At 59.0% G+C, this 21,061-nt stretch overlaps 1 protein-coding gene across 1 annotated transcript; it reads left to right on the top strand.

Moving 5' to 3' along the window:
* Window positions 1-495: 495 nt before the first annotated feature.
* TGME49_329000 (hypothetical protein) lies at window positions 496-20,880 on the top strand (the record flags this gene model as incomplete). Its single annotated transcript, XM_018783114.1, has 59 exons — window positions 496-525; window positions 592-600; window positions 910-949; window positions 1,252-1,293; window positions 1,748-1,905; window positions 2,289-2,330; window positions 2,666-2,785; window positions 2,974-3,015; window positions 3,329-3,368; window positions 3,509-3,637; window positions 4,172-4,297; window positions 4,396-4,404; window positions 4,864-5,021; window positions 5,088-5,096; window positions 5,744-5,785; window positions 6,431-6,472; window positions 7,119-7,160; window positions 7,807-7,848; window positions 8,157-8,196; window positions 8,499-8,540; window positions 8,850-8,889; window positions 9,192-9,233; window positions 9,392-9,496; window positions 9,880-9,921; window positions 10,147-10,154; window positions 10,568-10,609; window positions 10,917-10,958; window positions 11,117-11,209; window positions 11,604-11,645; window positions 11,804-11,920; window positions 11,985-11,993; window positions 12,446-12,603; window positions 12,671-12,679; window positions 12,838-12,922; window positions 13,021-13,029; window positions 13,188-13,280; window positions 13,484-13,641; window positions 14,025-14,066; window positions 14,402-14,521; window positions 14,710-14,751; window positions 14,983-15,028; window positions 15,241-15,337; window positions 15,403-15,444; window positions 15,670-15,695; window positions 16,090-16,131; window positions 16,628-16,744; window positions 17,274-17,431; window positions 17,498-17,506; window positions 18,150-18,191; window positions 18,837-18,878; window positions 19,105-19,125; window positions 19,184-19,223; window positions 19,376-19,453; window positions 19,560-19,568; window positions 19,911-19,919; window positions 20,078-20,162; window positions 20,261-20,269; window positions 20,428-20,511; window positions 20,844-20,880. The coding sequence occupies 59 exons, from the start codon at window positions 496-498 to the stop codon at window positions 20,878-20,880; spliced, it is 3,495 nt and encodes a 1,164-aa protein (XP_018634668.1).
* Between the last annotated feature and the right edge of the window lie 181 nt (window positions 20,881-21,061).

The raw sequence follows: 21,061 nt of genomic DNA, 5'->3' as shown, positions 1-21,061 counted from the left end.
CGCGATGGGGTGTAGTTAGTTGGCGGCGGAGGCACTGTGCGGGCGGGACGACCATGATTCATTTGCGGCACAGGTGCTCCCCGAGGTCCGACATCACTCGGACACGAATTGTCGACGTGTTGCGTTTGGTGGCGCCACAGCTGTCAGGAGGTTGTAACAGTCTGGGGTACGTTGTAAGATATTATCGCTGTATAGCCTGCCGCAGGCTGTGTCAATGTCCAGTGCTTTCACGCCGTGGCAACGGCTGTACAGGAAGGATTATAAGGGTGAGCGATGTAGCATCTTTTATCTTTGGAGGCGAATACGACCCCGTGGAGAAAGGACAACTTGTTCCCGCACCTCGATGACGTGTTGTCGGTATCCTTCAGAGAGTGAGTGTCCGGCGTGGGATGCGTGGGCCAATCCCAGTTGCGGAAGCGACGATCCGAGTTCACTCGTTTCGGAATACGCCGCTTGTGGCGTGTGGCGGCCCCACATGGTCCTGCCTTTTTCCCTATGAGTCTCGTCGCGTACCTGCGCGGATGGGTGAGCGGTTATTGATTGTGTGTCGTTGTGCAGTCTGTCTGCGACATTGTTGGGTGTATTTTTCAGGCGTCGGAGGTAAGAGAAAAAACGGACGCGCGGGCCTGTTCCCTTTTTCGAGACACTTCCCGGGCCACGTAGAGACTACTGCTGATGGGATCACCGCGATGAGGTGTTGATAGCTGGCAGTGGAGGCACTGTGCCGGCGGCATGTCCACGTTGCGTGTGTGGCGCGGGCACTAGCTAGCCAGAGGTCCGACATCACTCTGGCACGAACTGCCGACGTGTTGCGTTCGGCGGCTCCACAGGTTGCGGGGTGGGATTAGGGGGTGGGTGGTGGTGGATGGAGGGCCGGGTGAGAAGTGCTTCGCTGTGTGTGATTGGCAGGTGGTTTTCCGGCGTGGCTGCTCGTTGACAGGAAGCGATAGTGAGCGAGAATGAGAGAGCGGGTTTCGTATTTCGACTCGGACGTCAGGCCATGCAGAGACTACACGTGATGGAGGTTACGTGTTGTGGGTTTGTCGGCTCGCGTCGGAAGCGCTGTGTGGGCGGTGTAGCGATGTCTAGGTTCCGCCGCAGGTGACAGCCAGAGGTCCGACGTCGCTGTGGCACGAATTGTCGACGTGTTGGGTGTGGCGGCGCCACATGGTCCGGCCGGTGTATGATATGCGATTCGTCGAGTGCATTCGCGGATTGGTGAGAGGTTACTGGTTGTGTGTCGTTATGCAGTCTGTCTGGGAGATGGTCGGGCGTATTGCCCAGGCGCGGGAGGTAAGGGAGCAAAAGGTTCCGGGAGCGTGTGGTGTGTCTCGTGGCAACTGCGGCACCACGTAGAGACTACTGCTGATGGGGTCACCGCGATGGGGTGTAGTTAGCTGGCGGCGGAGGCACTGTGCGGGCGGGACGGCCATGTTTCATTTGCGGCACAGGTGCTCCCCGAGGTGCCGCATCATTCGGACACGAATTGTCGACGTGTTGCGTTTGGTGGCGCCACAGCTGTCAGGAGGTTGTAACAGTCTGGGGTACGTTGTAAGATATTATCGCTGTATAGCCTGCCGCAGGCTGTGTCAATGTCCAGTGCTTTCACGCCGTGGCAACGGCTGTACAGGAAGGGAATACAAGGGTGAACGATGTAGCATCTTTTATTTTTGGAGGCGAATACGACCCCGTGGAGAAAGGACAACTTGTTCCCGCACCTCGATGACGTGTTGTCGGTATCCTTCAGAGAGTGAGTGTCCGGCGTGGGATGCGTGGGCCAATCCAGTTGCGGAAGCGAACGATCCGAGTTCACTCGTTTCGGAATACGCCGCTTGTGGCGTGTGGCGGCCCCAAACGGTCCTGCCTTTTTCCCGTATGAGTCTCGTCGCGTACCTGCGCGGATGGGTGAGAGGTTATTGGTAGTGTGTCGTGGTTCAGTCTGTCTGCGAGGTTGTTGGGCGTTCTGTTCAGGCCCTGGATGTAAGAGAAGAAAAAGTTGCGCGGGCGTGTTCTGCATTTCGCGACACGTGCCGGGCCACGTAGAGACTACTGCTGATGGGGTGACCGCGAGGAGGTGTCGTTAGGTGGCAGTGGAGGCACTCTGCGTGCGGCATGTCCATTTTGCGTTCGCGGCACAGGTGCTCGCCAGAGGTCTGACGGCACTCTGGCACGAATTGTCGACGTGTTGGGTGTGGCGGCCCTTCATGGGTCGGCTGGTACGTGGAAGGAGTGTCGTCGGCCGCATGCGCGAATGTGTGAGACGTTATTGGCTGTGTGTCTTTGTGCAGTCTGTCTGCGAGATGGTTGCGGTTGTTGTTCAGAAGCGGACAGTAAGAGACGAAACGGACGCACGGGGGTGTTCTGCATTTCGCGGCAACTGCCGCACCACGTAGAGACCATTGCTGATGAGGTCACCGCGATGAGGTGTTGTTAGCTGGCAGCGGCGCCACTCTACGTGCGGCATGTCCATGCTAGATTGTCGGCACGGGGGCTCCCTAGAAGCCCGCCGGCACTCGGGCACGCACTGTCGACTCCTTGCGCGTGGCGCCGCCACAGATGTGAAGAGGTGACAGTCTGGGGTACCATTTGAGATAATCTCGCTGCGTCGCCTGCTACAGTCTGTCTCATTGTCTGGTAGATTCTTGCTGTGGCGATGGGTGTACAGGAAGGGAATATAAGGGAGAGCGATGCAGCATCTTTTATCTTTGGCGGCGAATACGACCCCGTGGAGAAACGACAACTTGTACCCGATACTCGATGGCGTGTTGTCGGTATCCTTCAGAGAGTGAGTGTCCGGCGTGGGATGCGTGGGCCAATCCAGTTGCGGAAGCGAACGATCCGAGTTCACTCGTTTCGGAATACGCCGCTTGTGGCGTGTGGCGGCCCCACATGGCCCTGCCTTTTTCCTGTATGAGTCTCGTCGCGTACCTGCGCGGATGGGTGAGGGGTTATTGGTTGTATGTCGTGGTGCAGTCTGTCTACGAGATTGTTGGGCGTTCTGTTCAGGCCCTGGAGGTAAGGGAACAAAATGATGCTGGGGCATGTCGTGTGTCTCGAGGCAACTGCCGCACCACGTAGCGTCGAGACAGTTGCTGATGGGGTGATCGCGAGGAAATATTGCTAGGTGGCAGCGGAGGCAATGTGCGTGCGGCATGTCCATGTTGCGTTCGCGGCGGGGCCGCCAGCCAGAGGTCCGACATCGCTCTGGCACGAACTGCCGACGTGTTGCGTTTGGCGGCGCCACAGGTTGTGGGGTGGGATTGAAGGGGGGGTGGGGGTGGTGGATGGAGGGCCGGGTGAGAAGTGCTTCGCTGTGTGTGATTGGCAGGTGGTTTTCCGGCGTGGCTGCTCGTTGACAGGAAGCGACAGTGAGCGAGAATGAGAGAGCGGGTTTCGTATTTCGACTCGGACGTCAGACCATGCAGAGACTGCACGTGATGGAGGTTACGTGTTGAGGGTTTGTCGGCTCGCGTCGGAAGCGCTGTGTGGGCGGTGTAGCGATGTGTAGGTTCCGCCGCAGGTGGCAGCCAGAGGTCCGACGTCGCTCTTGCACGAATTGTCGACGTGTTGGGTGTGGCGGCGCCACATGGTCCGGCCGTTGTATGGTATGTGACTCGTCGAGTGCATGCGCGGATGGGTGAGAGGTTACTGGTTGTGTGTCGTTATGCACTCTGTCTGGGAGATGGTCGGGCGTATTGCCCAGGGGCGGGAGGTAAGAGAGCAAAAGGACGCGGGGGCGTGTGGCGTGTCTCGTGGCAACTGCCGCACCACGTAGCGTCGAGACTACTGCTGATGGCGTCACCGCGAGGAAGCGTTGTTAGCTGGCGGCGGAGGCGCTCTGCGGGCGGGACGACGGTGTTTCATTTGCGGCACAGATGCTCGGCGAGGTCCGACATCACTCGGGCACGATCTGTCGACGTGTTGCGTCTGGTGGCGCCACAGCTGTCAGGAGGCTGTAACAGTCTGGGGTACGGTGTAAGATATTATCGCTATATAGCCTGCCGCAGGCTGTGTCAATGTCAAGTGCTTTCACGCCGTGGCAACGGCTGTACAGGAAGGGAATATAAGGGAGAGCGATGCAGCATCTTCTACCTTTGGAGGCGAATACGACCCCGTGGAGAAACGACAACTTGTACCCGATACTCGATGGCGTGTTGTCGGTATCCTTCAGAGAGTGAGTGTCCGGCGTGGGATGCGTGGGCCAATCCAGTTGCGGAAGCGAACGATCCGAGTTCACTCGTTTCGGAATACGCCGCTTGTGCCGTGTGGCGGCCCTACATGGTCCGGGCGTTGTATGGTATGCGATTCGTCGAGTGCATGCGCGGATGGGTGAGACGTTACCGGTTGTGTGTCGTTGTGCAGTCTCTCTGCGAGATTGTTGCGCGTTTTGTTTAGGTTGTGGAGGTAAGAGAGCAAAAGGACGCGGGGGCGTGTGGTGTGTCTGGTGGCAACTGCCGCACCACGTAGCGTCGAGACTACTGCTGATGGCGTCACCGCGAGGAAGCGTTGTTAGCTTGCGGCGGAGGCGCTCTGCGGGCGGGACGACCATGTTTCATTTGCGACACAGATGCTCCGCCAGGTCCGACATCACTCGGGCACGATCTGTCGACGTGTTGCGTCTGGTGGCACCACAGCTGTCAGGAGGTTGTAACAGTCTGGGGTACGTTGTAAGACATTATCGCTGTACAGCCTGCCGCAGGCTGTGTCAATGTCCAGTGCTTTCACGCCGTGGCAACGGCTGTACAGGAAGGGAATATAAGGGTGAACGATGTAGCATCTTCTACCTTTGGAGGCGAATACGACCCCGTGGAGAAACGACAACTTGTACCCGATACTCGATGACGTGTTGTCGGTGTCCTTCAGAGAGTGAGTGTCAGGCCTGGGATGCGTGGACCAATCCAGTTGCGGAAGCGAACGATCCGAGTTCACTCGTTTCGGAATACGCCGCTTGTGGCGTGTGGCGGCCCCACACGGTCCTGCCTTTTTCCCGTATGAGTCTCGTCGCGTACCTGCGCGGATGGGTGAGAGGTTATTGGTAGTGTGTCGTTGTGCAGTCTGTCTGCGAGATTCTTGGGCGTATTCTTCAGGCAGCGAAGGTAAGAGAAGAAATGGACCCGCGGGCGTGTTCTGCATTTCGAGACACGTGCCGGGCCACGTAGAGAGTACAGCTGATGGGGTGACCGCGAGGAGGTGTCGTTAGGTCGCAGTGGAGGCACTCTGCGTGCGCCATGTCCATGTTGCGTTTGCGGCGGGGCCGCCAGCCAGAGGTCCGACATCACTCTGGCACGAACTGCCGACGTGTTGCGTTTGGCGGCGCCACAGGTTGCGGGGTGGCATGAGGGCATGGGGGGTGGTTGATGGAGGGCCGGGTTAGAAGTGCTTCGCTGTGTGTGATTGGCGGGTGGTTTCCCGGCGTGGCTGCTCGTTGACAGGAAGCGAAAGTGAGCGAGAATGAGAGAGCGGGTTTCGTATTTCGACTCGGACGTCAGGCCATGCAGAGACTGCACGTGATGGAGGTTACATGTTGAGGGTTTGTCGGCTCGCGTCGGAAGCGCTGTGTGGGCGGTGTAGCGATGTCTAGGTTCCGCCGCAGGTGGCAGCCAGAGGTCCGTCGGCACTCTGGCACGAATTGTCGACGTGTTGGGTGTGGCGGCGCCACATGGTCCGGCCGTTGTATGGTATGCGACTCGTCGAGTGCATGCGCGGATGGGTGAGAGGTTACCGGTTGTGTGTCGTTATGCAGTCTGTCTGGGAGATGGTCGGGCGTATTGCCCAGGGGCGGGAGGTAAGAGAGCAAAATGACGCCGGGGCGTGTGGCGTGTCTCGTGGCAACTGCCGCACCACGTAGAGACTACTGCTGATGGCGTCACCGCGAGGAAGCGTTGTTAGCTGGCGGCGGAGGCGCTGTGCGGGCGGGACGACCATGTTTCATTTGCGACACAGATGCTCCGCCAGGTCCGACATCACTCGGGCACGATCTGTCGACGTGTTGCGTCTGGTGGCACCACAGCTGTCAGGAGGTTGTAACAGTCTGGGGTACGTTGTAAGACATTATCGCTGCACAGCCTGCCGCAGGCTGTGTCAATGTCCAGTGCTTTCACGCCGTGGCAACGGCTGTACAGGAAGGGAATACAAGGGTGAACGATGTAGCATCTTTTATCTTTGGAGGCGAATACGACCCCGTGGAGAAACGACAACATGTTCCCGCACCTCGATGACGTGTTGTCGGTATCCTTCAGAGAGTGAGTGTCCGGCCTGGGATGCGTGGACCAATCCAGCTGCCGAAGCGAACGATCCGAGTTCACTCGTTTCGGAATACGCTGCTTGTGGCGTGTGGCGGCCCCACACGGTCCTGCCTTTTTCCCGTATGAGTCTCGTCGCGTACCTGCGCGGATGGGTGAGAGGTTATTGGTAGTGTGTCGTTGTGCAGTCTGTCTGCGAGATTCTTGGGCGCATTCTTCAGGCAGCGAAGGTAAGAGAAGAAATGGACGCGCGGGCGTGTTCTGCATTTCGAGACACGTGCCGGGCCACGTAGAGAGTACAGCTGATGGGGTGACCGCGAGGAGGTGTCGTTAGGTCGCAGTGGAGGCACTCTGCGTGCGCCATGTCCATGTTGCGTTTGCGGCGGGGCCGCCAGCCAGAGGTCCGACATCACTCTGGCACGAACTGCCGACGTGTTGCGTTTGGCGGCGCCACAGGTTGCGGGGTGGGATGAGGGGGTGGGGGTGGTGGATGGAGGGCCGGGTTAGAAGTGCGTCGCTGTGTGTGATTGGCAGGTGGTTTCCCGGCGTGGCTGCTCGTTGACAGGAAGCGAAAGTGAGCGAGAATGAGAGAGCGGGTTTCGTACTTCGAATCGGACGTCAGACCATGCAGAGGCCTCATGTGATGGAGGTTACGTGTTGAGGGTTTGTCGGCTCGCGTCGGAAGCGCTGTGTCGGCGGTGCAGCGATGTGTAGGTTCCGCCGCAGGTGGCAGCCAGAGGTCCGTCGGCACTCTGGCACGAATTGTCGACGTGTTGGGTGTGGCGGCGCCACATGGTCCGGCCGTTGTATGGTATGTGACTCGTCGAGTGCATGCGCGGATGGGTGAGAGGTTACCGCTTGTGTGTCGTTGTGCAGTCTGTCTGCGAGATTCTTGGGCGTATTCCTCAGGCAGCGAAGGTAAGAGACGAGAAAGTCGCGTGGGCGTGTTCTGCATTTCGAGACACGTGCCGGGCCATGTAGAGACTACTGCTGATGGGGTGACCGCGAGGAGGTGTCGTTAGGTCGCAGTGGAGGCACTCTGCGTGCGCCATGTCCATGTTGCGTTTGCGGCGGGGCCGCCAGCCAGAGGTCCGACATCCCTCGGGCACAAACTGCCGACGTGTTGCGTTTGGCGGCGCCACAGGTTGCGGGGTGGGATGAGGGGGTGGGGGTGGTGGATGGAGGGCCGGGTTAGAAGTGCTTCGCTGTGTGTGATTGGCAGGTGGTTTTCCGGCGTGGCTGCTCGTTGACAGGAAGCGAAAGTGAGCGAGAATAGGAGAGCGGGTTTCGTACTTCGACTCGGACGTCAGGCCATGCAGAGACTACACGTGATGGAGGTTACGTGTTGAGGGTTTGTCGGCTCGCGTCGGAAGCGCTGTGTGGGCGGTGCAGCGATGTGTAGGTTCCGCCGCAGGTGGCAGCCAGAGGTCCGTCGGCACTCTGGCACGAATTGTCGACGTGTTGGGTGTGGCGGCGCCACATGGTCCGGCCGTTGTATGGTATGTGACTCGTCGAGTGCATGCGCGGATGGGTGAGAGGTTACCGGTTGTGTGTCGTTATGCAGTCTGTCTGGGAGATGGTCGGGCGTATTGCCCAGGGGCGGGAGGTAAGAGAGCAAAAGGGCGCGGGGGCGTGTGGTGTGTCTGGTGGCAACTGCCGCACCACGTAGCGTCGAGACTACAGCTGATGGGGTCACCGCGAGGAAGTGTTGTTAGCTGGCGGCGGAGGCGCTGTGCGGGCGGGACGACCATGTTTCATTTGCGCCACAGATGCTCCGTGAGGTCCGACATCCCTCGGGCACAAACTGCCGACGTGTTGCGTTTGGCGGCGCCACAGGTTGCGGGGTGGGATGAGGGGGTGGGGGTGGTGGATGGAGGGCCGGGTTAGAAGTGCTTCGCTGTGTGTGATTGGCAGGTGGTTTTCCGGCGTGGCTGCTCGTTGACAGGAAGCGAAAGTGAGCGAGAATAGGAGAGCGGGTTTCGTACTTCGACTCGGACGTCAGGCCATGCAGAGACTACACGTGATGGAGGTTACGTGTTGAGGGTTTGTCGGCTCGCGTCGGAAGCGCTGTGTGGGCGGTGTAGCGATGTCTAGGTTCCGCCGCAGGTGGCAGCCAGAGGTCCGTCGGCACTCTGGCACGAATTGTCGACGTGTTGGGTGTGGCGGCGCCACATGGTCCGGCCGTTGTATGGTATGTGACTCGTCGAGTGCATGCGCGGATGGGTGAGAGGTTACCGGTTGTGTGTCGTTATGCAGTCTGTCTGGGAGATGGTCGGGCGTATTGCCCAGGGGCGGGAAGTAAGGGAGCAAAAGGACGCGGGGGCGTGTGGTGTGTCTGGTGGCAACTGCCGCACCACGTAGCGTCGAGACTACTGCTGATGGGGTGACCGCGAGGAGGTGTCGTTAGGTCGCAGTGGACGAACTCTGCGTGCGCCATGTCCATGTTGCGTTTGCGGCGGGGCCGCCAGCCAGAGGTCCGACATCACTCTGGCACGAACTGCCTACGTGTTGCGTTTGGCGGCGCCACAGGTTGCGGGGTGGGATGAGGGGGTGGGGGTGGTGGATGGAGGGCCGGGTTAGAAGTGCGTCGCTGTGTGTGATTGGCAGGTGGTTTCCCGGCGTGGCTGCTCGTTGACAGGAAGCGAAAGTGAGCGAGAATGAGAGAGCGGGTTTCGTATTTCGACTCGGACGTCAGGCCATGCAGAGACTGCACGTGATGGAGGTTACATGTTGAGGGTTTGTCGGCTCGCGTCGGAAGCGCTGTGTGGGCGGTGTAGCGATGTCTAGGTTCCGCCGCAGGTGGCAGCCAGAGGTCCGTCGGCACTCTGGCACGAATTGTCGACGTGTTGGGTGTGGCGGCGCCACATGGTCCGGCCGTTGTATGGTATGTGACTCGTCGCGTAAGTGCGCGGATGGGTGAGAGGCTACTGGTTGTGTGTCGTTGTGCAGTCTCTCTGCGGGGTTCTTGGGCGTTTTGTTCAGGCCGTGGAGGTAAGAGAGCAAAATGACGCGGGGACGTGTGGTGTGTCTCGTGGCAACTGCCGGACCACGTAGGGACTACAGCTGAAGGGGTGACCGCGATGAGGTGTAGTTAGCTGGCGGCGGAGGCGCTGTGCGGGCGGGACGACCATGTTTCATTTGCGACACAGATGCTCCGCCAGGTCGGACATCACTCTGGCACGATCTGCCGACGTGGTGCGTTTGGCGGCGCCACAGGTTGCGGGGTGGGATGAGGGCTTGGGAGGGAGTGGATGGTGGGGCGGGTTAGAAGTGCTTCGCTGTGTGTGATTGGCGGGTGGTTTCCCGGCGTGGCTGCTCGTTGACAGGAAGCGAAAGTGAGCGAGAATGGGAGAGCGGGTTTCGTATTTCGACTCGGACGTCAGACCATGCAGAGACTACACGTGATGGAGGTTACATGTTGAGGGTTTGTCGGCTCGCGTCGGAAGCGCCGTGTGGGCGGTGTAGCAATGTCTAGGTTCCGCCGCAGGTGGCAGCCAGAGGTCCGTCGGCACTCTGGCACGAATTGTCGACGTGTTGGGTGTGGCGGCGCCACATGGTCCGGCCGTTGTATGGTATGCGATTCGTCGGGTGCATGCGCGGATGGGTGAGATGTTACTTGTTGTGTGTCGTTATGCAGTCTGTCTGGGAGATGGTCGACCGTTTTGTTCAGGCGCGGGAGGTAAGAGAGCAAAAGGACGCGGGGGCGTGTGGCGTGTCTCGTGGCAACTGCCGGACCACGTAGGGACTACAGCTGATGGGGTGACCGCGATGAGGTGTAGTTAGCTGGCGGCGGAGGCGCTGTGCGGGCGGGACGACCATGTTTCATTTGCGACACAGATGCTCCGCCAGGTCGGACATCACTCTGGCACGATCTGCCGACGTGGTGCGTTTGGCGGCGCCACAGGTTGCGGGGTGGGATGAGGGCTTGGGAGGGAGTGGATGGTGGGGCGGGTTAGAAGTGCTTCGCTGTGTGTGATTGGCGGGTGGTTTCCCGGCGTGGCTGCTCGTTGACAGGAAGCGAAAGTGAGCGAGAATGGGAGAGCGGGTTTCGTATTTCGACTCGGACGTCAGACCATGCAGAGTCCACACGTGATGGAGGTTACGTGTTGAGGGTTTGTCGGCTCGCGTCGGAAGCGCTGTGTGGGCGGTGTAGCGATGTCTAGGTTCCGCCGCAGGTGGCAGCCAGAGGTCCGACGTCGCTCTTGCACGAATTGTCGACGTGTTGGGTGTGGCGGCGCCACATGGTCCGGCCGTTGTATGGTATGCGATTCGTCGCGTAAATGCGCGGATGGGTGAGAGGTTACCGGTTGTGTGTCGTTGTGCAGTCTGTCTGGGAGATGGTTGGGCGTTTTCTTCAGGCCATGGATGTAAGATAAGAAAATACTGCCGGCCGTGTTCTGTGTCTCGATGCAATTGCCTCAACACGAAGAATCTACTGCTGATGGGGTCACCGAGATGAGGTGTTCTTAGCTGGCGGCGGAGGCACTGTGCGTGGGGCATGTCATTGTTACATTTGCGGCACAGGTGCTCGCGAAAGGCCTGACGGCACTCTGGCACGAATTGTCGACGTGTTGGGTGTGGCGGCGCCACATGGTCCGGCCGTTGTATGATATGCGGCTCGTCGAGTGCATGCGCGGATGGGTGAGAGGTTACTGGTTGTGTGTCGTTATGCAGTCAGTTTCGTAGCTGGTCGACCGTTTTGCTCAGGCGTGGGAGGTAAGAGAGCAAAAGGACGCGGGGGCGTGTGGTGTGTCTCGTGGCAACTGCCGCACCACGTAGAGACTACTGCTGATGGGGTGACCGCGATGAGGTGTAGTTAGCTGGCGGCGGAGGCACTGTGCGGGCGGGACGACCATGTTTTATTTGCGGCACAGGTTCTCCCGGAGGTCCGACATCACTCGGGCACGATCTGTCGACGTGTAGCGTCTGGTGGCACCACAGCTGTCAGGAGGTTGTAACAGTCTGGGGTACGTTGTAAGACATTATCGCTGTATAGCCTGCCGCAGGCTGTGTCAATGTCCAGTGCTTTCACGCCGTGGCAACGGCTGTACAGGAAGGGAATACAAGGGAGAGCGATGCAGCATCTTCTACCTTTGGAGGCGAATACGACCCCGTGGAGAAACGACAACTTGTACCCTCTCCTCGATGACGTGTTGTCGGTGTCCTTCAGAGAGTGAGTGTTCGGCCTGGGATGCGTGGACCAATCCAGTTGCGGAAGCGAACGATCCGAGTTCACTCGTTTCGGAATACGCCGCTTGTGGCGTGTGGCGGCCCCACACGGTCCTGCCTTTTTCCTGTATGAGTCTTGTCGCGTACCCGTGCGGATGTGTGAGAGGTTATTGGTTGTGTGTCGTTGTGCAGTCTGTCTGCGAGATCCTTGGGCGTATTCTTCAGGCGTCGGTGGTAAGAGAAGAAATGGACGCGCGGGCGTGTTCTGCATTTCGAGACACGTGCCGGGCCACGTAGAGGCTACTACTGATGGGGTGACCGCGAGAAGGTGTCGGTAGCTGGCGGCGGAGGCGCTGTGCGAGCGGCATGTCCATGTTACATTTGCGGCACAGGTGGTCCCCAGAGGTCTGACGGCACTCTGGCACGAATTGTCGACGTGTTGGGTGTGGCGGCGCCACATGGTCCGGCCGTTGTATGGTATGCGGCTCGTCGAGTGCATGCGCGGATGGGTGAGGGGTCATTGCTGGTGTCTTTGTGCAGTCTGTCTGCGAGATTGTCGGGCGTTTTGTTCAGGCCCTGATGGTAAGAGAAGGAATACTTGCGTGGGCGTGTTGTGTGCCTCGATGCAACTGCCACATCACGAAGAGACTACTGCTGATGGGGTCACCGCGATAAGGTGTAGTTAGCTAGCAGCGGCGGCACTCTGCGTGGGGCATGTCCATGCTAGATTGTCGGCACGGGGGCTCCCTAGAAGCCCGCCGGCACTCGGGCACGCACTGTCGACTCCTTGCGCGTGGCGCCGCCACAGATGTGAAGAGGTGACAGTCTGGGGTACCATTTGAGATAATCTCGCTGCGTCGCCTGCTGCAGTCGGTCTCATTGTCTGGTAGATTCTTGCTGTGGCGAAGGGTGTACAGGAAGGGAATATAAGGGAGAGCGATGCGGCATCTTCTACCTTTGGAGGCGAATACGACCCCGTGGAGAAAGGACAACTTGTACCCGATACTCGATGACGTGTTGTCGGTATCCTTCAGAGAGTGAGTGTTCGGCCTGGGATGCGTGGACCAATCCAGCTGCGGAAGCGAACGATCCGAGTTCACTCGTTTCGGAATACGCCGCTTGTGGCGTGTGGCGGCCCCACATGGCCCTGCCTTTTTCCCGTATGAGTCTCGTCGCGTACCTGCGCGGATGGGTGAGCGTTTATTGGTTGTGTGCCGTTTGTGCAGTCTCTCTTCGAGATTGTTGGGCGTATGCTTCAGGTGGCGAGGGTAAGAGAAGAAAAGGATGCGCGGGCGTGTTCTGCATTTCGAGACACGTGCTGGACCACGTACAGACTACTGCTGATTGGGTCACCGCGATGAGGTGTTTTTAGCTGGCGGCGGAGGCGCTGTGCGAGCGGCATGTCCATGTTACATTTGCGGTACAGGTGGTCCCCAGAGGTCTGACGGCACTCTGGCACGAATTGTCGACGTGGTGGGTGTGGCGGCGCCACATGGTCCGGGCGTTGTATGGTATGCGACTCGTCGCGTAAATGCGCAGATGGGTGAGAGGATACTGGTTGTGTATCGTTATGCAGTCTGTCTGGGAGATGGTCGACCGTTTTGTTCAGGCGTGGGAGGTAAGAGAGCAAAATGACGCCGGGGCGTGTGGCGTGTCTCGTGGCAACTGCCGCACCACGTAGAGACTACTGCTGATGGGGTGACCGCGATGAGGTGTAGTTAGCTGGCGGCGGAGGCGCTGTGCGGGCGGGACGACCATGTTTCATTTGCGGTACAGGTGCTCCCCGAGGTCCGACATCACTCGGGCACGATCTGTCGACGTGTTGCGTTTGGTGGCGCCACAGCTGTCAGGAGGTTGTAACAGTCTGGGGTACGTTGTAAGATATTATCGCTGTATAGCCTGCCGCAGGCTGTGTCAATGTCAAGTGCTTTCACGCCGTGGCAACGGCTGTACAGGAAGGGAATATAAGGGAGAGCGATGCAGCATCTTCTACCTTTGGAGGCGAATACGACCCCGCGGAGAAACGACAACTTGTATCCTCTCCTCGATGACGTGTTGTCGGTATCCTTCAGAGAGTGAGTGTCCGGCCTGGGATGCGTGGACCAATCCAGTTGCGGAAGCGAACGATCCGAGTTCACTCGTTTCGGAATACGCCGCTTGTGGCGTGTGGCGGCCCCACATGGCCCTGCCTTTTTCCCGTATGAGTCTCGTCGCGTACCTGCGCGGATGGGTGAGAGGTTATTGGTAGTGTGTCGTGGTTCAGTCTGTCTGCGAGGTTGTTGGGCGTTCTGTTCAGGCCCTGGATGTAAGAGAAGAAAAAGTTGCGCGGGCGTGTTCTGCATTTCGCGACACGTGCCGGGCCACGTAGAGACTACTGCTGATGGGGTGACCGCGAGGAGGTGTCGTTAGGTGGCAGTGGAGGCACTCTGCGTGCGGCATGTCCATTTTGCGTTCGCGGCACAGGTGCTCGCCAGAGGTCTGACGGCACTCTGGCACGAATTGTCGACGTGTTGGGTGTGGCGGCCCCTCATGGGTCGGCTGGTACGTGGAAGGAGTGTCGTCGGGTGCATGCGCGAATGTGTGAGACGTTATTGGCTGTGTGTCTTTGTGCAGTCTGTCTGCGAGATGGTTGCGGTTGTTGTTCAGAGGCGGACAGTAAGAGACGAAACGGACGCACGGGGGTGTTCTGCATTTCGCGACAACTGCCGCACCACGTAGAGACCATTGCTGATGAGGTCACCGCGATGATGTGTTGTTAGCTGGCAGCGGCGGCACTCTACGTGCGGCATCTCCATGCTAGATTGTCGGCACGGGTGCTCCCTAGGAGCCCACCGGCACTCGGGCACGCACTGTCGACTCCTTGCGCGTGGCGCCGCCACAGATGTGAAGAGGTGACAGTCTGGGGTACCATTTGAGATAATCTCGCTGCGTCGCCTGCTACAGTCTGTCTCATTGTCTGGTAGATTCTTGCTGTGGCGATGGGTGTACAGGAAGGGAATATAAGGGAGAGCGATGCAGCATCTTTTATCTTTGGCGGCGAATACGACCCCGTGGAGAAACGACAACTTGTACCCGATACTCGATGGCGTGTTGTCGGTATCCTTCAGAGAGTGAGTGTCCGGCGTGGGATGCGTGGGCCAATCCAGTTGCGGAAGCGAACGATCCGAGTTCACTCGTTTCGGAATACGCCGCTTGTGGCGTGTGGCGGCCCCACATGGCCCTGCCTTTTTCCTGTATGAGTCTCGTCGCGTACCTGCGCGGATGGGTGAGGGGTTATTGGTTGTATGTCGTGGTGCAGTCTGTCTACGAGATTGTTGGGCGTTCTGTTCAGGCCCTGGAGGTAAGGGAACAAAATGATGCTGGGGCATGTCGTGTGTCTCGAGGCAACTGCCGCACCACGTAGCGTCGAGACAGTTGCTGATGGGGTGATCGCGAGGAAATATTGCTAGGTGGCAGCGGAGGCAATGTGCGTGCGGCATGTCCATGTTGCGTTCGCGGCGGGGCCGCCAGCCAGAGGTCCGACATCGCTCTGGCACGAACTGCCGACGTGTTGCGTTTGGCGGCGCCACAGGTTGTGGGGTGGGATGAGGGGGTGGGGGTGGTGGATGGAGGGCCGGGTGAGAAGTGCTTCGCTGTGTGTGATTGGCAGGTGGTTTTCCGGCGTGGCTGCTCGTTGACAGGAAGCGACAGTGAGCGAGAATGAGAGAGCGGGTTTCGTATTTCGACTCGGACGTCAGACCATGCAGAGACTGCACGTGATGGAGGTTACGTGTTGAGGGTTTGTCGGCTCGCGTCGGAAGCGCTGTGTGGGCGGTGTAGCGATGTGTAGGTTCCGCCGCAGGTGGCAGCCAGAGGTCCGACGTCGCTGTTGCACGAATTGTCGACGTGTTGGGTGTGGCGGCGCCACATGGTCCGGCCGTTGTATGGTATGTGATTCGTCGAGTGCATGCGCGGATGGGTGAGAGGTTACTGGTTGTGTGTCGTTATGCAGTCTGTCTGGGAGATGGTCGGGCGTATTGCCCAGGGGCGGGAGGTAAGAGAGGAAAAGGACGCGGGGACGTGTGGTGTGTGTCGAGGCAACTGCGGCACCACGTAGAGACTACTGCTGATGGGGTCACCGCGATGAGGTGTAGTTAGCTGGCGGCGGAGGCACTGTGCGGGCGGGACGACCATGTTTCATTTGCGGCACAGGTGCTCCCCGAGGTCCGACATCACTCGGGCACGATCTGTCGACGTGTTGCGTTTGGTGGCGCCACAGCTGTCAGGAGGTTGTAACAGTCTGGGGTACGTTGTAAGATATTATCGCTGTATAGCCTGCCGCAGGCTGTGTCAATGTCCAGTGCTTTCACGCCGTGGCAACGGCTGTACAGGAAGGGAATATAAGGGAGAGAGATGTAGCATCTTTTATCTTTGGAGGCGAATACGACCCCGTGGAGAAAGGACAACTTGTTCCCGCACCTCGATGACGTGTTGTCGGTATCCTTCAGAGAGTGAGTGTCCGGCGTGGGATGCGTGGGCCAATTCAGTTGCGGAAGCGAACGATCCGAGTTCACTCGTTTCGGAATACGCCGCTTGTGGCGTGTGGCGGCCCCACACGGTCCTGCCTTTTTCCCGTATGAGTCTCGTCGCGTACCTGCGCGGATGGGTGAGCGGTTATTGATTGTGTGTCGTTGTGCAGTCCGTCTGCGACATTGTTGGGTGTATTCTTCAGGCGTGGGAGGTAAGAGAAAAAACGAAGGGCGGGCCTGTCCCCTTTTTCGAGACACCTCCCGGGCCACGTTGAGACTACTACTGACGGTGTCACCGCGATGAGGTGTTGATAGCTGGCAGTGGAGGCACTGTGCCGGCGGCATGTCCATGTTCCGTTTGCGGCGCGGCCGCCTGCGACAGGTCCGACATCACTCTGGCAAGAACTGCCAACGTATTGCTTTCGGCGGCTCTACAGGTTGCGGGGTGGGATGAGGGCGTGGGGCGAGGTGGATAGAGGGCCGCGTGAGAAGTACTTCGCTGTGTGTGATTGGCAGGTGGTTTTCCGGCGTGGCTGCTCGTTGACAGGATGCGACAGTGAGCGAGAATGAGAGTGCCGATTTCGTATTTCGACTCGGACGTCAGGCCATGCAGAGACTACACGTGATGGAGGTTACGTGTTGAGGGTTTGTCGGCTCGCGTCGGAAGCGCTGTGTGGGCGGTGTAGCGATGTCTATTTTCCGCCGCAGGTGACAGCCAGAGGTCCGACGTCGCTGTGGCACGAATTGTCGACGTGTTGGGTGTGGCGGCGCCACATGGCCTAGCCGTTGTATGGTATGCGACTCGTCGCGTAAATGCGCGGATGGGTGAGAGGTTACCGGTTGTGTGTCGTTATGCAGTCTGTCTGGGAGATGGTCGGGCGTATTGCCCAGGCGCGGGAGGTAAGAGAGGAAAAGGACGCGGGGACGTGTGGTGTGTGTCGAGGCAACTGCGGCACCACGTAGAGACTACTGCTGATGGGGTCACCGCGATGAGGTGTAGCTAGCTGGCGGCGGAGGCACTGTGCGGGCGGGACAACCATGTTTCATTTGCGGCACAGGTGCTCCCCGAGGTCCGACATCACCCTGGCACGAATTGTCGACGTGTTGCGTTTGGTGGCGCCACAGCTGTCAGGAGGTTGTAACAGTCTGGGGAACGTTGTAAGATATTATCGCTGTATAGCGTGCCGCAGGCTGTGTCAATGTCCAGTGCTTTCACGCCGTGGCAACGGCTGTACAGGAAGGGAATATAAGGGAGAGAGATGTAGCATCTTTTATCTTTGGAGGCGAATACGACCCCGTGGAGAAAGGACAACTTGTTCCCGCACCTCGATGACGTGTTGTCGGTATCCTTCAGAGAGTGAGTGTCCGGCGTGGGATGCGTGGTCCAATCCAGTTGCGGAAGCGAACGATCCGAGTTCACTCGTTTCGGAATACGGCGCTTGTGGCGTGTGGCGACCCCACATGGTCCTGCCTTTTTCCCGTATGAGTCTCGTCGTGTACGTGCGCGGATGGGTGAGCGGTTATTGATTGCGTGTCGTTGTGCAGTCTGTCTGCGAAATTGCTCGGCGTATTCTTCAGGCGGCGGAGGTAAGAGAAGAAACGGACGCGCGGGCCTGTTCCCTTTTTCGAGACACCTTTCGGGCCACGTAGAGACTACTACTGATGGTGGCACCGCGATGAGGTGTTGATAGCTGGCAGTGGAGGCACTGTGCCGGCGGCATGTCCATGTTCCGTTTGCGGCGCGGCCACCTCCCAGAGGTCCGACATCACTCTGGCACGAACTGCCGACGTGTTGCGTTTGGCGACACCACAGGATTCGGGGTGGGATTAGGGCGGGGCGGTGGTGGCTGGAGGGCCGGGTGAGAAGTGCTTCGCTGTGTGATTGGCAGGTGGTTTTCCGGCGTGGCTGCTCGTTGACAGGAAGCGACAGTGAGCGAGAATGAGAGTGCCGATTTCGTATTTCGACTCGGACGTCAGGCCATGCAGAGACTACACGTGATGGAGGCTACGTGTTGAGGGTTTGTCGGCTCGCGTCGGAAGCGCTGTGTGGGCGGTGTAGCGATGTCTAGGTTCCGCCGCAGGTGACAGCCAGAGGTCCGACGTCGCTGTGGCACGAACTGTCGACGTGGTGGGTGTGGCGGCGCCACATGGTCCGGCGTTGTATGGTATGCGACTCGTCGCGTAAATGAGCGGATGGGTGAGAGGTTGCTGGTTGTGTGTCGTTATGCAGTCTGTCTGGGAGATGCTCGGGCGTATTGCCCAGGCGCGGGAGGTAAGAGAGGAAAAGGACGCGGGGACGTGTGGTGTGTCTCGCGGCAACTGCGGCACCACGTAGAGACAGCTGCTGATGGGGTCACCGCGATGAGGTGTAGCTAGCTGGCGGCGGAGGCACTGTGCGGGCGGGACGACCATGTTTCATTTGCGGCACAGGTGCTCCCCGAGGTCCGACATCACTCGGGCACGAATTGTCGACGTGTTGCGTTTGGTGGCGCCGCAGCTGTCAGGAGGTTGTAACAGTCTGGGGTACGTTGTAAGATATTATCGCTATATAGCCTGCCGCAGGCTGTGTCAATGTCCAGTGCTTTCACGCCGTGGCAACGGCTGTACAGGAAGGGAATACAAGGGTGAACGATGTAGCATCTCTCATCTTCGGAGGCGAATACGACCCCGTGGAGAAAGGACAACTTGTACCCTCTCTTCGATGACGTGTTGTCGGTATCCTTCAGAGAGTGAGTGTCCGGCGTGGGATGCGTGGTCCAATTCAGTTGCGGAAGCGAACGATCCGAGTTCACTCGTTTCGGAATACGCCGCTTGTGGCGTGTGGCGGCCCCAAACGGTCCTGCCTTTTTCCCGTATGAGTTTCGTCGCGTACCTGCGCGGATGGGTGAGAGGTTATTGGTTGTGTATCGTTGTGCAGTCTGTCTGCAACATTGTTGGGCGTATTCTTCAGGCGGCGGCGGTAGGGGAAACAACGGACACGCGGGGATGTTCTGCATTTCGAGACATCTCCCGGGCCACGTTGAGACTACTACTGATGGGGTCACCGCGATGAGGTGTTGATAGCTGGCAGTGGAGGCACTGTGCCGGCGGCATGTCCATGTTCCGTTTGCGGCGCGGCCGCCTGCGACAGGTCCGACATCACTCTGGCACGAACTGCCGACGTGTTGCGTTTGGCGGCTCTACAGGTTGCGGGCTGGGATGAGGGGGTGGGGGGATGTGGATAGAGGGCCGGGTGAGAAGTGCTTCGCTGTGTGGGATTGGCAGGTGGTTTTCCGGCGTGGCTGCGCGTTGACAGGAAGTGAAAGTGAGCGAGAATGAGAGTGCCGATTTCGTATTTCGACTCGGACGTCAGGCCATGCAGAGACTACACGTGATGGAGGTTACGTGTTGAGGGTTTGTCGGCTCGCGTCGGAAGCGCTGTGTGGGCGGTGTAGCGATGTCTATTTTCCGCCGCAGGTGACAGCCAGAGGTCCGACGTCGCTGTGGCACGAATTGTCGACGTGTTGGGTGTGGCGGCGCCTCATGGGTCGGCTGGTACGTGAAAGAAGAGTCGTCGCGTACCTGCGCAGATGGGTGAGAGGTTATTGGTTGTGTGTCGTTGTGCAGTCTTTCTCCGAGATTGTTGAGCGTTTTTTTTCAGGGCAAGACGGTAGGAGCAGAAAAGGTTGCTGGGCCCTCTTCTGTGTCTTGAGGCAACTGCCGCAGCACGTAGAGATCAGTGCCGATGGGGTCACCGCGATGAGGCGTAGTTAGCTGGCGGCGGAGGCACTCTGCGTGCGGCATGTCCATGTTACATTTGCGGCACAGATGACCGCCATAGGTCTGACATCACTCGGGCACCATTTGTCGACGTGCTGGGTGTGGCGGCGCCTCATGCGTCGGCTCGTACGTGAAAGGAGAGTCGTCGCGTACCTGCGCGGATGGGTGAGAGGTTATTGGTTGTGTGTCGTTGTGCAGTCTGTCTCCGAGACTGTTGAGCGTTTTTTTTCAGGGCAAGACGGTAGGAGCAGAAAAGGTTGCTGGGCCCTCTTCTGTGTCTTGAGGCAACTGCCGCAGCACGTAGAGATCAGTGCTGATGGGGTCACCGCGATGAGGCGTAGATAGCTGGCGGCGGCGGCACTCTGCGTGCGGCATGTCCATGTTACATTTGCGGCACAGGTGACCGCCAGAGGTCCGACATCACTCGGGCACGATCTGTCGACGTGTCGGGTGTGGCGGCGCCACATGGTCCGGCCGTTGTATGGTATGCGACTCGTCGAGTGCATGCGCGTATGGATGAGAGGTTACCGGTTGTGAGTCGTTATGCAGTCTGCCTAGGAGATGCTCCGGCCTTTTGTTCAGGCGGCGGAGGTAAGCGAACAAGCGGACGCGCGGGCGTGTTCTGCATTTCGAGACAACTGCCGCACCACGTAGAGACTACTGCTGATGGGGTCACCGCGATGAGGTGTAGTTGGCCGGCGGCGGAGGCACTGTGCGGGCGGGACGACCATGGTTCATTTGCGGCACAGGTTCTCCCCGAGGTACGACATCACTCTGGCACGAATTGTCGACGTGTTGGGTGTGGCGGCGCCACATGGCCGGGCGGTTGTATGGTATGCGACTCGTCGAGTCCATGCGCCTATGGATAGGAGGTTACCGGTTGTGAGTCGTTATGCAGTCTGTCTAGGAGATGCTCGGGCGTTATGTTCAGGCGCGGGACGTAAGAGAGGAAAAGGACCCGGGGGCGTGTGGTGTGTCTCGTGGCAACTGCGGCACCACGTAGAGACTACTGCTGATGGGGTCACCGCGATGAGGTGTAGTTAGCTGGCGGCGGAGGCACTGTGCGGGCGGGACGACCATGTTTCATTTGCGGCACAGGTGCTCCCCGAGGTCCGACATCACTCGGGCACGAATTGTCGACGTGTTGCGTTTGGTGGCGCCACAGCTGTCAGGAGGTTGTAACAGTCTGGGGTACGTTGTAAGATATTATCGCTGTATAGCCTGCCGCAGGCTGTGTCAATGTCCAGTGCATTCACGCCGTGGCAACGGCTGTACAGGAAGGGAATACAAGGGTGAACGATGTAGCGTCTTTTATTTTTGGAGGAGAGATACGACCCCGTGGGAGAAAAGGACAACATGTTCCCGCACCCCCTCGGTGACGTG

Source organism: Toxoplasma gondii (assembly GCF_000006565.2).
Source record: "Toxoplasma gondii ME49 unplaced genomic scaffold asmbl.1850, whole genome shotgun sequence".
Classification (NCBI taxonomy): domain Eukaryota; phylum Apicomplexa; class Conoidasida; order Eucoccidiorida; family Sarcocystidae; genus Toxoplasma; species Toxoplasma gondii.
Note: the sequence above shows the minus strand (reverse complement) of the source record. Positions and strands in the feature narration are given on the sequence as shown.